The sequence below is a fragment of the Erythrolamprus reginae genome, chromosome 2, assembly GCF_031021105.1.
Source record: "Erythrolamprus reginae isolate rEryReg1 chromosome 2, rEryReg1.hap1, whole genome shotgun sequence".
Classification (NCBI taxonomy): domain Eukaryota; kingdom Metazoa; phylum Chordata; class Lepidosauria; order Squamata; family Dipsadidae; genus Erythrolamprus; species Erythrolamprus reginae.
Window position 1 is genome coordinate 81,622,704 of NC_091951.1, and position 15,472 is coordinate 81,638,175.

A 15,472-nucleotide genomic window follows, 5' to 3' on the forward strand; every position below is an offset into this window, starting at 1 on the left:
GCTGCTGCAGCCGCTCGAAAGCTCCAGCCGGACATCTGATGAGTCTTGCGCAGTAACGTTTCCGTCTTTCTCTCTTCAGGTCTCAGGCTGTCGCCTGTCTCTGAAGGTACTAAGGCGCTTGAGACCAGCGTTACCACAGGCTGGTCAATCGGAGGGAATTCCAGTAGTTTCTCCACCTCCTCATCGAAGGTGTAGAATTTCCTCTCCAGGTTGGTAGGGCCCTGGGCTGCTGCAGGATACTGCCAGGGCCTCTTGATCCCTTTTATAAAAATGTCCGAGGCAGGAAAGTGGTCAGACTCGGGCTGAGGCTCTTGTAGAAGTGTGGTTGAGGTGTTGCCCGTCTCAGTGGCTTCTGTTGCCTTCTCTGACCCAGGAAGGTTCATCACGTGCTTGGCTTTATATAACAAAGTCTTTAAAAGCGTGGGTTTGAACAGCCCCACCGTGGGTGTCTGTTCTGGAGCTGTCTCATCTTCTGAGAAGCCATATTCCGGTTCGCTGTCTTCAAATGGGATTGGCTCTTCCAACAAGGACCCCAAACCCGAGGGGGGCGGTGCTGACCACAATTCCCTTGCTTGATGAGTCTGCCTGCCATACTGCTGCGCTCCCATAGCCCTGTTCTGCGAATACGCACTGGCTATAATGTCCTGCAGATCTGGGGGCAAGTTCTGCCATGCACCCGGCTGCGATCTCAGTCCAGCTGCTGTGGGGGTGAAGGTGGCAGATGGCCCCTGGGAGCTCCCCTCCATGGGCCCCGCTGACCCTGGTCTGGCCCAGGAAGTGCTGGGGGATGGCATGACTTGAGGCATGGCCAGGAACTGTCTGTCCGGGGACCAATCCCCTCCAGGGTGGGCCCCCATAGGCCCAAAGGTGGCTGGGGGCGACATTGGGTCAGATCCCTGTCTCTGGCCTGGAGGAAGTCCTGCTGGAGAAGAGTGCAATGCAGCTTCCAGCTTTTTTTCGAGCGCCTTTATGCGCTTTTCCGCCTCTTTAATGGAAGAGGTAGAGGCAGGGGAATGGGAGGGCTTGGCTTTCTCCTTCCCCTTTCCCTTGGCCTTGTCCTTTGGTGGCCAAGGGGAGTCAGGCTTATCACTGCTCTGACGGTCTTCCATAGTACTCACAGTATTAATTTAGCCTCCAAAAGCCTTTGGTTTGTGCTCCGGTAGCTGTAGCCTCACTGCGTCATGTAAAAATGGCGACTGTGACCCTGCTGGGTTCGCGCCTGCGCACTGGGCTTTAGGCCCCTTCGCGCTCTTTTTTTCCCGCCTGGGGGGGGGGAAAGGCTCCTTCGCGCCTAATGACGCGACGCCCCATCCGCGCGCCCCAAAATGGCGGCGCCCGCGCCTCCCGGCGTCCGGGCTAGTCCCCAGGGTCCTCCGACCTCTGGGACTCCGCTCTCCTCTCGCTCTTCGCCTCCGCGGCTGCAGGAGAGGGGCAGAAGCCTTCCTAGCCGCTCCGACGGCCGCGGCTCTCGGCGGCGATTCCGGCGGCTTCGGCGGCAGCTGCAGCGTTCCCCGCGCTGATCAGCTGTGAGGCGCTTCCATGCCTGGCGATCCGGCCGCCTCCGAGCCTCCCAGTGGAGGGGCATTCCCCTCCACTTTCGGCTCGCAGCCCTGGTATGACCTCGGAGGTCAGGGACCCCAGGCTGGCTGCTCCTCTGCGGGGTGTTCCCTCGGGGGGAATACAAGACCCCTGAGGAGGACCGATGGGGGCTCTGCCCTCGGGGGGCAGGAACCCCTTCCTCCTGTTCCACTTCTGTCTTCAGGTCTGAAAGAGAAAGAAACAGGTTAAAACAGGTTATACATTTTTATTCATTTATATTTTTCATTTAATTTAATCAAAAGGTCTCAGACCAAACTCAGTATGTCTCTACTCTTAGACTGAGTTTTTAAAACTGGCTCATGGGAAGAGCAGAGGGGGCGGTGCTCAATTAATATGTTAATATTTAACTCAGTCTCTACCAATAAGATTGGAGTAATACCCATGTTGGACTCTCCTTCCAGATGCAGTGGAGAATATGTCTGATATCAGAATAAAACATGCACATGCAAGAAGATTTGCAATGCGGTAACTTTCATAGGGCTTCTAGTTATTCTAGAAGCAAAGCAATTTGGTTTGCTATGTTTCTGAAAAATGAAATATGAACTAGACTATGGGGCATAGCTCCAGGGTGGCTCCCTCCCTTCCCATTGTGAATTTTTTGAAATTTATGTGTGGTATTATTTCGCTTCTAAAGTATTGCAAAAGACAGCTAAGCCCACCTAACTTGCAATTTATTTAACCCCCTGATTCCCCCCCCCCCGATACCACTAGATGGAGAGAAAAGATTGAGCGCTTTCCTCTCCTCTTCAGTACAGTGTAAGTTACTATACCATGGTTTAATACAGTGTTTCCCAACCTTGGCAACTTGAAGATATTTGGACTTCAACTCCCAGAATTCCCCAGCCAGCAAATGCTAGCTGGGGAATTCTGGGAGTTGAAGTCCAGATATCTTCAAGTTGCCAAGGTTGGGAAACACTGGTTTAATACTTACTGATTAGTTAGTTGTTCTGGTCCAACAAAAAGATTGATTCGAGAAAGGCCCGTCCGAGTTCCAAGGAAAGCAACTTCTACTCCCTTGTCTGAATTTCTGAAAAGCAGCAACGACATTAAAGCATCCCATTTCTATGAAGTAAACAGTTTATGCCTATTTCAAGGTCACAAAACATGTATAGAAACCAGGACTGCAACTGCAATCAGTTTACCCAATTCAATAATCATCTTCAGCTTTTATTGAAAATTAAAATGTGCCCCAATGTACAAATGAAGGCGTGACTGAAAGGATATTGTGTTCTGCAAATGATATAGATGCATTATGTCCTGAATGAAGAGGTGAAGTTTCCAATGTTGGGGCAGCACAAATCTCAGAATAACATAGGGAGAGAAAGAAAATATCCACAATGTCGTTTGGCAGGACCCGGGGAAGAGCCTTCTCTGTGGCAGCCCCGGCCCTCTGGAACCAACTCCCTCCAGAGATCAGAATTGTCCCCACCCTCCTCGCCTTTCGTAAGCTCCTTAAAACCCACCTCTGCCGTCAGGCGTGGGGGGAACTGAGATAAATAAATAAATAAATAAATAAATAAATAATGATTACAAAGCCTCAAGCCTTTATCTGTATAATTAAATGATGGGACATAGATCTTCTCCAATAAATGAAGCAGACTTTGAGAGAGGTAGATTTTGTGTGCATATGCTCTCTCTCTTCTTTCTCTCTCTCTCTCACACACACACACAATACCGAGATGATAGAACAGCTACTGAATAAGCCAAAAATCAATCCATTTTTGTTTCAGAGATTTGGTATATTTGTTTTCCTAGTCACGACAGAGATTTGGTATATTTGTTTTCTTAAGTCACAAAGACATATGGATTCACTGATTTAATGGCAATTTGTAAGATCTTGTACATATATTTTACATTTATCATGTTTGCCTATATCCCATATCTCTAGTGCATTGTTTTGTTTTGTGGGTTATTTGCTTAGGCTAAGAAGTTATACAAATTTCCTGAATAAATATTCAATTACTCTGACTGGCGTGCTTTTTGATACACTTAAATGTATACATTTAAATAAGAAGCTTACACAATCGTTCATGGGGTGCTTGGGCTCATCTCATGAAAGCCTGGAGCTTAACAAAGTTGCCCTTTGGCTTCTCAAGAACTTTGGGATATGTATATGGGTGTTCATTGTGGAATCCCACCAGCATACGTGGTGAACAAAACTGTCATGTCAAGCCCTGGATTACCTGTAACACTTTTACACCTATCTGCCTCAATCTCCTTTGATCATGAGTGAAGCATCTTAATAAAGAATTTATACAGTCCTAGGTTATATTCATATCCAAATTAATTAATGCAACAGGAAGGAAGAAAAGTCTGTTCACTCACTCTGATTTATTTAGTGCTAGGCTGGTCCAATAAGCTTCAATTGGGGCACTTACAACTGCATCAAATAAGACTTCCTGTATCAATTCTTTGTCACCTGTAATGTTTTAAAACATTCATGAAAAGCATGTATGGAATCGCCTCGTGACACTAAATCTGATCTCATCAGATATCGATATGAATTTTCCACATTTATTATTTAAAACTTAATTTCAGAAAAAGTTGGAAATGAATATCTTCTCTATTTATTTTTCAGATAGAGAAGGGTGGCAATATTTTTAATCTTTCTTTTGCATATCAAAATTTAATTTCATATAACCCTGCTTCAATTGCAAAAAATAATATATAATTCATCTCGTTGGTATTATGCTCATTAGGAAGTTCTATAGGCAGTCCCACCCTGCTGCCTACTTTAAAAGCCAATGTTTGCATAAGCAAATAAGTTATTTATTGTTTACCTTTTGATTACAGAGCAAGGCAAGCCATTATTATTATTATTAGAGTTGGACATATGGAATATTTGAACTTAAAGTACTTGAACCTACATAGTCAATCTTTGTGGCTGCGATCCATAAAGTACAACTTCACAGTGAAGTTAATGACTTACTTTTATGGGTGCTGATACACTAGATTTTATAGGGAGGTGTGCCAGGTAAAAAGAGGATTGGACTTTTATTGCCCTTAAAAGTTGACTTGAAGAAGACAGGTACAGTCCCAAAGGTGGCTTTTCAAAAGGCAACTGGACTTTCTTTGTTTTTCCTTGAAGATGTTTTGCTTTTTATCCAAAATGCTTCATCAGTTCTGACTGGATGGTACAAGGATGGAACTAATACACACACACACCACCACCACCGCCACCATTTAGTGAAGTTTATTCAATGAGAAGCAAAAACACTTTCAAGGAAAAACCAAAAAAAAATCCAATTGTCTTTTGAAAAACCACCTTTGGGACAAGCATTACCTGGTTGAATGAGAATCTTCATAGACAAGATACAGGAGCTATATTGTTTATCCTGGATGCCTTATTCCATTAGAAATAAAAAATGTTACATCCTTCTTTAAAAAGCAAACACAAACACAATATCCCACAATACTTGTGGAACTTTCGTGATTCATCTGAATTCAATTGTGATCAAAAATATACTCACAAGGAAGCAATGGGTCTTTCCCTGTGAGATAGCTTTTAATTGCCTTCAGTTGTGTCATTTGGCGATGTTCCGGATGCAAGTCTGTGTTGCAATATGACCTGAGGACAATGTGTGGTTAAAAATAACAGTAACAAATGTTAGTAAGCCTGGTCTCCCTTTGTCTTTCCATAAGCGGGGAGCAGGCACACCAAGTACAGACAGAAAGAACATCACAATCCAATTGCATGCAGATTTACCATTCATCTGCCAAAGAGACATCAGGCTGTTCTAAATCATGTAATCCTGAAAGAAGAATAAATGATACTCTGATGATACCAGTTACTCTGGGGCACACACCAGTACTAGTTCAATTTTGAATAACATTCATAGAAGTCAGAAAGCCTTCCTCCTTTAAAAAGAATGCAACAAAAACCCCTCAATATACTTTAACGAATGACGGTAAGTCCTACTTCAATCAGTGACTCACAAATATACAGGAAATTCTAATCCATCTATTTCAGCTTTCTACTCCAATCTTCTTCTCCTTGCCTTTTTGTGGCTTTTCTTCCTAATGTCCTACTATCTTCCATTTACAGATTGAAGCATCTATTGCCACTTAAAATCAAGGGAACAGCAAATTATGCCGGTGTCTTGCAGCTGCCTAGCTTCTGTCATTTTGTGTACTTAATGATCTTCTTTTACTTGGGTATAATTAAATAGTTAGGGATAAACAATCTTCCAAGTTTGATTCCCCCCCCCCCAAGTTTGCTATTTTTACTGTTTTAAGTTCAATTTACTTTATTCCATCTCAGAATGCAAGCTAAAAAAAGGGCAACCCTGATTTATATTACTGTTTATATACTGTTAATAATAAGGGAGCACAGTGATCTGGATGTTCCAACACTTGGAAAACAGCTAAAGAGAGCTGGTTCGTTGAAAAGGAAAAAAATTGTACAATCTGAAGACAAATCATAACCACAACAGTAATGGCAGCAAGAATCACTTTATGCAGAGCATCAATTGTGAGTGAGGTTCTTGGGAATTTATAAATGGCAGCAAATGTTACCAAGAATGGTATGGAAGATTGCTTTCCCCACAGTCTAATCTAGTCCTCTTCACAAGAAGTGGAAATGGTTTTCCCGTGTACCAAGAAGCTGTCTTTCTCATCACTTGCTATTGGGTTATCTTTATTTGGAGACACCTGGGATAAATGAATGAATTTTGTATGCACACGAAAAGTTCAGTAGCTCCAGATTTCAAAAGTGCATAACCACAAAAGAATGGAAGCTCTCCCTTTGCAATGGTGTCTAAAGCAGTGCTGTCAAACTTGCAGCCTGTGGGCAGGGTGCGTTACATGCTGGCCACGCCCATGCCTAGTTTAGTCCAGCAAAGCCAGCAAGGCATCCTGAAGGCCTCTGCAGCAGCTATCAGACCTCTGGATTGAGCTGGGGCTCTGTTATCAGCTGTAGAGGCCTTCAGGAAAATCTTGCCTACCACAGCAAAAGAAATGCAACTATCCAAAGGTAAGTAGTAGGGCAGTTCTGTCCCCCGATCTCCACACTAGCTTAATTTTTACCTGTGCACTCTGGAGTGGATGGGTCTTAATTAGGGTTTATTTTGGAGTTAGGGCTTATATTGGACACATGTGCAAAAATCAAGCTAGGACTTACTTTCTGAGTAGGTCGTACTTTTGGGGAAACATGGTATTATTGACACCATAGGATTTTGTCAGTAAATATTTATATGCAATTCCAAAAAAATAATAATAATAATAAGGAGCCTGAAATGGACTCCATTTATATTCTAATGAAAAACTTTTGGGCTGCATGCTAGACACGGAAGTCAAACAGATATTTTTTGAAAAAGGGAGCTGGAAAACCCTTATTATTGCCAAGAAAATGCAAAGGCTATTATACTTACAATGAAAGCATTTTTACCATTTGCGCACAAATATACATTCATGCATACAGATGTCAACTTGGTTGATTTGTATACCTAGGGCTCACTATTATCAGCACAATAACATGGTTTATGGGAATCTGAGTCAATCAAGTATTACCTTCTTCTATTGTCACGTTCCCTCTGAAAAAATATTTGCCATGTCCTCTAGACAGAGCCACACCTAAACTGTGCAGATAAACAAAAAGCAGACCATAAAAACTATGGCATAAACAAAGCTAGAAAATACAGGAAAAGATAATTACTCCCTTAGGTTTTAATTCCTGCTCTAGAAACAATTTTGTTTTGTTTCTGAGACCTTGGTGGTTGCACGTCTTAACCAACCATTCAGTTTGATGCCATTTTATGTTTGTTGTGCCAGCAGCAATGGACTGTGTATATTTATTAGGGATGCAATAACCTCTGCGCTCTCTCTCTCTCTGGCAAGCAAAAATGAACACTCACCAAGGTCAATGTTGTTCAGCCAAGAGTAGAATCTGCCCATAGGCTTTCTAGAGGAGGAGGCCATTTTCATACAAATGAAAATCATCTGTATGGAAAATAATCCTTATTGATAGCATAAGAGCTAGCAGAGCTGCTGAGGGCAAGAAAATCCAAGAATATGAAAATCGGAACTTAATGACACACTTGGTGTAATTTCTAGGTGACATATGCTAGCTTTACTTAATTTTGTTGTGATGGAAAAGTATTGCCAAAGGCTCTTTCTCCTAAAATACTAAGGGCAGCACTATGGAGGATTGCAATAATTGTTTCATTTTTAAAATGTTTCTTTCAATTTTTAAAGTACTGATTTAACTGTATAGGTTGTCCCTGACTTACGACCACAATTGAACCCAATATTTCTGTTATTAAGTGAATGACTGCCACTGTTAAGTTAGTAACCCAGTTATTAAGTGAATCTGGCTTCCCTAATGACTTTGCCTGTTACAAAAAGGGATCATGTGATCCCAGGACATTGCAAACGTCATAAATATGAGTCAGCTTTCAAGTGCCTGAATTTTGATCGCGTGACCAATGGTTGTAAGTGCAAAAAACCATCATAAGTCACTTTTTCAGTGTCATTATAACCTTGAATGGCTACTAAATAAACCATTGGAAGGACTTCCTGTAGTGCAGGTGACTAAAAGAGACCAATAGAGTAAAAGCACATTGTTCTCATTGGAATCTGATCCAATTTGTGATTGGGGACCAATTTTGATGTAAGTAAGGTTCAGCAAATTCTTCAATTTGGAGAAAATGCTACAAAAGGTATGTGTGGAATATTAAATCACATCTACTGCTGTCAAAGTAAGACAACATGAGAAAGTTAGACACTTGACAGCGAATTGACAAAAAAAGAAGAGAAAATAAAATAAATTGCACTGATGGTTCAACATCTGGATTAACATCTATTTCATGAAGATCTGCCTTGATAGCTCCAAAGCATCAAGAGAATTCATGCTTGAACTTGAGCCTTGAGTTTCTACTTCATATATAAAGTTTCCAAAATGGTAGCTTACGGAATCTCCCTAGGTAGTAAAGGAGTTTTAGATGTTGGTCTATGTTCACTTGATGAGCTACTGAGGCCTCCTTTGGATCTTGCCTAAACAATGTAGTCTTGTCTTCAATGTAAATTAGTATGGTCTTCTTGGCATCATTCCTACCACCTGACTAATCCCTGACTGGTGCATATGTTTGAGCTCTGATGTCTGTTTGAGCGGTGCTGGTTTATTGCACAAGTAGACAGTCTTGGGTGCCTGTCAGTGTCGCAGCCAGAAATGAACTCCAGCCTGCTCACTAAAGGCAGAATTACACTATGAAAAGAACTGCATATAGACTGTGTCGTGTTTTGGATTTGATTTGTGGTTCAGTTACCGGAACAGGCATTCCATGAATATGTAGAACTAAGCTCTGTATAAATAAATTCTAATCATTTTATTTGCTAGTGCATCTACGATCACTAAGTGTTGCATCATTGGATCAGGGTTACTAGTCTGGATATTGTTTAATTATTTTGTGGATGGGAAACATTTTAGTGAAACACTGCAGTCATTCTTCCTTCTTTGGAGTACAAGATGTGTTTATGCTTCATGTAATTGCTTATAACAAATGAATAACATTTCTGAGTGTGTGCGTGACTCTCCAAGCCTTTGAGTATGTGTGACTGAGGCAAAAGGAACTGCCTGTAGATAGTGATGGGGACTAGAGATTTATAACGAAGGTGCCTGTGTCCTAGAAGTGTGTATTAGTAATATTCTGTTAACCACACCTAATTTACAGAATGCATACAAAGGCACTCCTTTTAGCTCTGTATTAAAAAATCCGTGTCAATGGCGGGGAAAATTCAGCTGGAGATAGGAAGCAAGTTTCTTAACAGAGCACAGAACGGAGTGCCTTCTGAGTGACATATTCTGGGATATGGCCAGGCAATTTATCTTTCATAAATTTTCCGTCTCTGAATAAAACCTGAAAAAGCATACTGGAAAGCTATTTCCCTTGCTCTTTTCAGCATCATTCAGGGCCGTTTTATTGTCAGCCTCTTCTGATGAGCTTTTAATGAGCTCATGAGGCTTGTAGAAATACGACTGCAATAAGCCCGATGAAATATTCCATTTATTGTGAGCTGCTTTACCTGAAAGGGGTCCCCTTGATATCTGTATAATAGTAGTCATTTGTCATCACCAACACTCGCTTCTAAATACAAGAGGAGGGGGGAGAGCTTCATATGAAAAGTTTGGCAGGTTTGAATTTTTAAAAAAGTAAACATGTAATCTGGGGCAAGATTAATAGAGTACAATAGAGAGACAGGCAAACATTCAAAATTCATCTACATGTAATAAACACAAGTATATAATTTTATTTTTACATTTTGCTGAAAAAGAATTGCCTATACAAAATACCCCTTTGTCCACTGTTTTCTTCACTTCCATGGAGAATTTTCCTGTTTTCCGATTCACCATTGCATTTCGAAGCTTAAATAGAAAAGGAAAAAAAGGGGGGGGGGTAAAAAGAAATTTTAAAACAGAATTAAGACAACATCTTGTTTTTCTCTTTATACATGTCATCATTTTAAAAGATATTTGGACCAAAGGAAGAATAGGTACATGTGCATTCTTTCCACTCTAATTTATTTAGCTACCAGACATGGTCATTATGTATTCCTGCATCACAACTTCCAGAGCCAAAGATTATTTGGCTGAAATGCTGGGAATTTAGTCTAAGAGGTTCTATAAGCATTATGTTGAAAAATACAATTGAAATGGGATTTAAGCCTGGGTCCCAAGTTGTAGTAGTCTAAGACTGAAGGTACAACAACAGTTATATTATACACTTAGCACTTGGACCTATATACCATTTCACAGTTTACAGAAACCGTTTCTAAGTGGTTTACAGAGTGAGAACATTGCCCCCAACAATCTGGCTCCTCATTTTACCAACCTCGGAAGGATGGAAGGCTGAGTCAACTTTGAGCTGGGGAGAATCGAACTGCTGCGCTAGGGGCAGCAAAGAGTCAGCAGAAGGAGTCCACAATAATGCATTCTAATTATTGTGCCAGCCCAGCACTGCTTGGAAAGTGTAGCTTTGAAAGGAAGTTAAAATTGATCACCTTTACCAGCAGTAAAGGTTAAAAGAGAAAAGGCTCTAAGAGAAAAATCATTATGATTCATGTATAAGTTTGGAGTGAATGCATGAGTTCATAACCCAAGCGATTCCTTAAATATGGTACATGATATGGTGGTGCTTTCTTTCTCTCTCATATAACATCACTATTTTTCTCCTTAAATGCCTTTAAACTTTGAAATTAAACAGCCAAATAAATAAGTCTAATGATGTCCCATCCTCAGAAACTTCCAAGGTATTTGTATGGACGAATCAGGTAAATTAATTTAAAATCTATTTTTATGTAGTCTTGATTTACATATTACACGAACTAAAGCCCAATTATATTAGGGGTCTAGTAGAAGCCATAGTGATATCAATTTTGCCTTAATATCACCATGCAAGTAATATTAATTACTTAAATGCTAATTATACAAAGTACATATTTTGCTTCCTGATAGTGTGACATACAGTAGTACCTCTAGATACGAGCTGCTCCACATGCGAGTATTCCAAGTTACGAGCTGTGACGCGAGCGAAATTTCTGTTCAACACCCGAGCTCAAATTCGGGATACGAGCCAAGCTTCCACTAGGTGGTGCAAGAATCTCCTTGCTTCCAGTTATCTCGGCACGAAAAACAAAGTCTAAAGGCATTCGTTCAAGATGTGAGTTGATTGACTTACGAGCTCGGGTCTGGAACAAATTAAACTCGTATGTCGAGGTACCACTGTACACAAAATCATTTGGCTCAGGAATGGTAAGTGGCTGTGGGGAGGGAGCAAAGGATTGTGAGACTTTTGCAATTTTAGTAATATATAGGTTCCTGCATGGTATAATATCTAATTCAGACCAAGTATATGTAGCTGTTGTAAGGAGCCTCTCCCAAGCAGGTTGTACTCCAGTTCATTGTTGACTCAAAGGTAAGCTATCATGAAGCTAAAACTAGATCACACTGCCTCTGCAACTTGGGTTTGCATAAATTTACAAAGCAGTTATAAAAATTAAAGTCTAAATATTGTTAAAATAAGTGTAGTCTGTCTCACAAAAAATGTGTTAATGTGTTCTCAGAGAGACAGGTCCTAGCCCAGAGCTCCCACATTAAATCAGAACCAGAGGATCATATCCAATCATATGAGAAAATTGAATCATATTCATCACACCCTGCTACTTGCAGCTTTTATTTCCATTTAAAAAGTGGACCTATCCATTGCAGAGGTGGCTAGACAACCATCTTTGGGGAGATGCTTAAGTTCAGTTTCCTCTATTGAATGGGCCAGTTGGACTTTAGTGGCCTTCTCATTCTCTGGTACTCTAATTTTACAGATACGTGATAGGGCACAAATGACATTTCTTTGCTCTTGACAATTTACAGTGCTTGTTTTCTTGAAGTCAAAGGCTGTCTTTCAAGGTTGAAAAGCACAGGGGAGCAAAGCTTGCTTGTCAGTAAAATAATTGTTTTATTCTGAAAAATCTGAGCATGGCTGACCAAATTAAAGCTGCATTGTTAGCAATTTTTTTTCCATTTTGGGGCATCTTGCAATGAGCCCACTATCTTCCTCTACAGACAAGTGTAAAAAATTTTAAAAATGTTTTTGGCTATAGGCTTTATCGAATAAAACATATATTTTACTAAAGTTTTTTTAAAATATAAAACGTAATGTGTAATATGCAATTCTGGAAGTATTTTCCCTTTTTTAACTTTTGTGGTTTTGGACTTGGAGAGCTGGTCTTAATTACCAATCTACTTTCTAATGTTTAAAGAACTGTTCCATTTATCTTTAACATGTTTCTCATTTTTCTCCATCTCAGAGCCTGCAGTATTCCACTCCCACACAACCCTCAGGCAAGTTGCAAATTTACAAAAAGGGCCTCTGAAACTCTCCTAGCTTTTAAGATCAAGTATGCATATGGGAATAAGATCTCTTTTCTTTACCCCCTGAATATAGTTTTTGGCTTTGGATAACAGTATTTCATCTATTCTGTAGATTTTTCTTTTGCTACCTCTACGGGGATTAAATTGGTGTCCAGTGATATGAATGAGGGACATCTTTCTTCCCACATTAGTATTGTTGCTAAAATAATAAATTATTATGGATTAATATATAAGAATGTGAACTAGCATACTATACTTCCAATTTCCCAGTCTTTTAAGGTGGATAGATTTGGAATTTCTCATGTATTGTGTGAACTCTGACAAAATGGCTACTACAGAGTTCCACATTAACAAAATGAAGCCAAGGCAATATAAACCTCTCCTAAGCACTCATTTAATAGAATGACACTTGGCCTCCTCTTCTAATCCTTCTCTATTGGGACGTTCCAATAATGTGTCCCTGGCACTATTTTAGGGATTCAAGTTCTTGCAAGTTGTATCCATGGTCCCTGTAATAAACAACGTATCAGTTAGGTTTTGCAGAACAGTTATGGTATTCTGGATGGCATAGGTTTCAGGGATAGAAACCCACCTTCGGCAGTTAAAGTCTTAGAGCAATTTACATGAGAATTGAGAGTACACCTAGGGGGATTCCATTTGATAATAGAATGTAAATTGCTCTAAGAATTAACCAGCAAACTTCCCATCAGTTGTATGATGTTTCTAGGCATATCTAGGTTATTTTATGCTTGGGTATAAAACAATCCCTACATAATCCCCACAAGTCTACGGAGAGGGGCGGCATACAAATCTAATAAATAAATAAATAGATAAATAGATAAATAAATAAATAAGAAAGAAAGAAAGAAATACAAATATAAAATATGTATTCATTCTAGAACTAAAAAGTTTCTCTTTTATATATTGTTTGATTTTTGTGGGGTCTGCCTCATTTAGGCTCCCATCTACAAATCAAAGTTTTGTTAAAGTTATCACTTTAATGAGAACTGAAAGTATACCTAGGGTGATTCTATTTGATAATATCCATTTTATTTTATTATCTGGTCTTCCACAATTTGGTGCTCCTATGGTGGGTTGGACTACAGACGTACTGATCCCAGGCAACATATATAATTTGCCCAGAGGCTACCAGGTTTGAATTTGTCCATTTCTACTGGTTGGTTTAATAACAGTGTTCAAGATTTGCCTTGAATTTCCCCAGAAAATCTGTTCTCCAAAGTTATTTCTTTAGAAGAAAGAACCTCCAAGGCATACTGAATATAGCTATTCTCATCCAAATATCTTCCAGAAATATTTGAAATACAGAATAGTTTTCCTATTACTGAACTGCTCTTTGGCTTGTTTCATACTTGTCTCATATTTATAAAGCCCTACATGGCTTAGGACCAAAGTAATTACGGGATCATCTCCTGCCTCATGTATCACAGTGGCCGGTCTGATCCCACTGGGTCACCCTACTCCAGGTCCCATCAGGTCCTGTTAGCCAAACAGTGCCGACTGGTGGGACTGAGGGGAAGGGCCTTCTTTGTGTTGGCTCTGGTCCTCTGGAATCAGCTCCCCCTGGAGATCTGCACTGTCCCCACCCTCCTGACCTTTTGAAAGGCTTTAAAAACATGCCTTTACTGACATTCTGCTCCAGCTGATAGTATGCTTGTGGTATGAGTTTGGTTGAATGGTTTTTAATGTTAGGGTTTTCCTAAACTAGGTCGAGGGGGCGCCAGCATGTGATGCATCCAAACCAGCATGAAGGGGTACAAGTTTGACACTCATGCCCTAGAGCATCTACCTCACTCTGCTAACTAACTCCTCAGATAATAATAATAATAATAATAATAATAATAATAATAATAATAATAATAATTTATTAGATTTGTATGCTGCCCCTCTCCGAGGACTCGGAGTGGCTCATTCAAATAGCTCTACTAAGAACAGAGATCATCCAAATACTTCTACTAAGAACAGAGCTCATCCAAATAGTTCTAAGTACAGAGGAGAAGTATACTGATTACTTTGTTGAAATATCAGGAAATACCAATGGTTGTGAAAATTAGACATTTTGATCTGGACAATTTAATTTTCAATTATAATCTTAAAAATAAATAAAAAAATAAGCCAAAATATTTTTAAACAAAATAGAAAATGTTATATGCTTAAAGAATATTCAAGTTGAAACTGCAGGAACAAAGGATCACAAGTGTCGAAATATACAGGCAGTATGACCTGGGGAGACACAGACATTGCTTAGGTTATTACAGTATGATTCATAAATAAGGTTGGGATTTAAACCCTGAGTAAGGTAGGTTGACAAGGCAGGAATGTGTATACACACACACACACAAGAAGGTATCAGACAGAAATGTGAGTCAGAGAAAAGTGATCAAGAAATGTCTACATTTGAATACTGACAATACTCCAGAGGCAGAGATAAGTGATGAATCCCAGATTTCAGAAAGACGTGACACTATAAATAGGGAAAACCTCTGTTGATATATTCAAAACCTCTCAGAAATGATTGGAGCTTGGAAGGATATAGGAGCTGTTAATGTACTGCTGATATATGAGAAGGGTGCAAGGAAAGGCAGACATGAAGGCATGACTTTAGTTGGTATGGGAAAAGCTAAATAACAGAAACCAAAAGGAGAACACCTGGAAAGTTACGATTTAATTAAGGACAGTCAGCATGGATTCGCCCAAAATGAAACATGCCCAAAATATCAGATTTATGGAGGAAGTAACAGAAAAACAGACAAAGGTTAAGTCATGGACATAAGGAAAACTTTTGATACAGAACAGCAGAAAATTGACATGTAAATACAGAAAGCCATTGAAGGGAACTGCAGAATGACCAGAAAGAAGCAATGCGGAGTTTGATTAGAACAAAAAGAATGAAACTGCAAAGGTTAAGGCATTTGATGGATAACATGAACATAGACCTAGCTTTTCTGACAGGCCTGGGGCCATTGACCTCGGGGGGGGGGGGATGACTAGCAA

General features: G+C 40.0%; 1 protein-coding gene across 1 annotated transcript in view; it reads right to left on the reverse strand.

Annotated features, from left to right (window-relative positions):
- Positions 1-15,472, reverse strand: part of CACNA2D3 (calcium voltage-gated channel auxiliary subunit alpha2delta 3) — a 700,147-nt gene that overhangs the window by 97,219 nt on the left and 587,456 nt on the right. The window contains exons 18-24 of the mRNA XM_070738505.1: positions 9,887-9,958; positions 9,619-9,680; positions 7,108-7,175; positions 5,306-5,351; positions 5,070-5,167; positions 3,925-4,018; positions 2,531-2,626 (exon numbers count right to left, since the gene is read on the reverse strand). Of these exons, the coding sequence (XP_070594606.1) occupies positions 2,531-2,626; positions 3,925-4,018; positions 5,070-5,167; positions 5,306-5,351; positions 7,108-7,175; positions 9,619-9,680; positions 9,887-9,958 (536 nt within the window). The remainder of the gene's footprint in view (positions 1-2,530; positions 2,627-3,924; positions 4,019-5,069; positions 5,168-5,305; positions 5,352-7,107; positions 7,176-9,618; positions 9,681-9,886; positions 9,959-15,472) is intronic.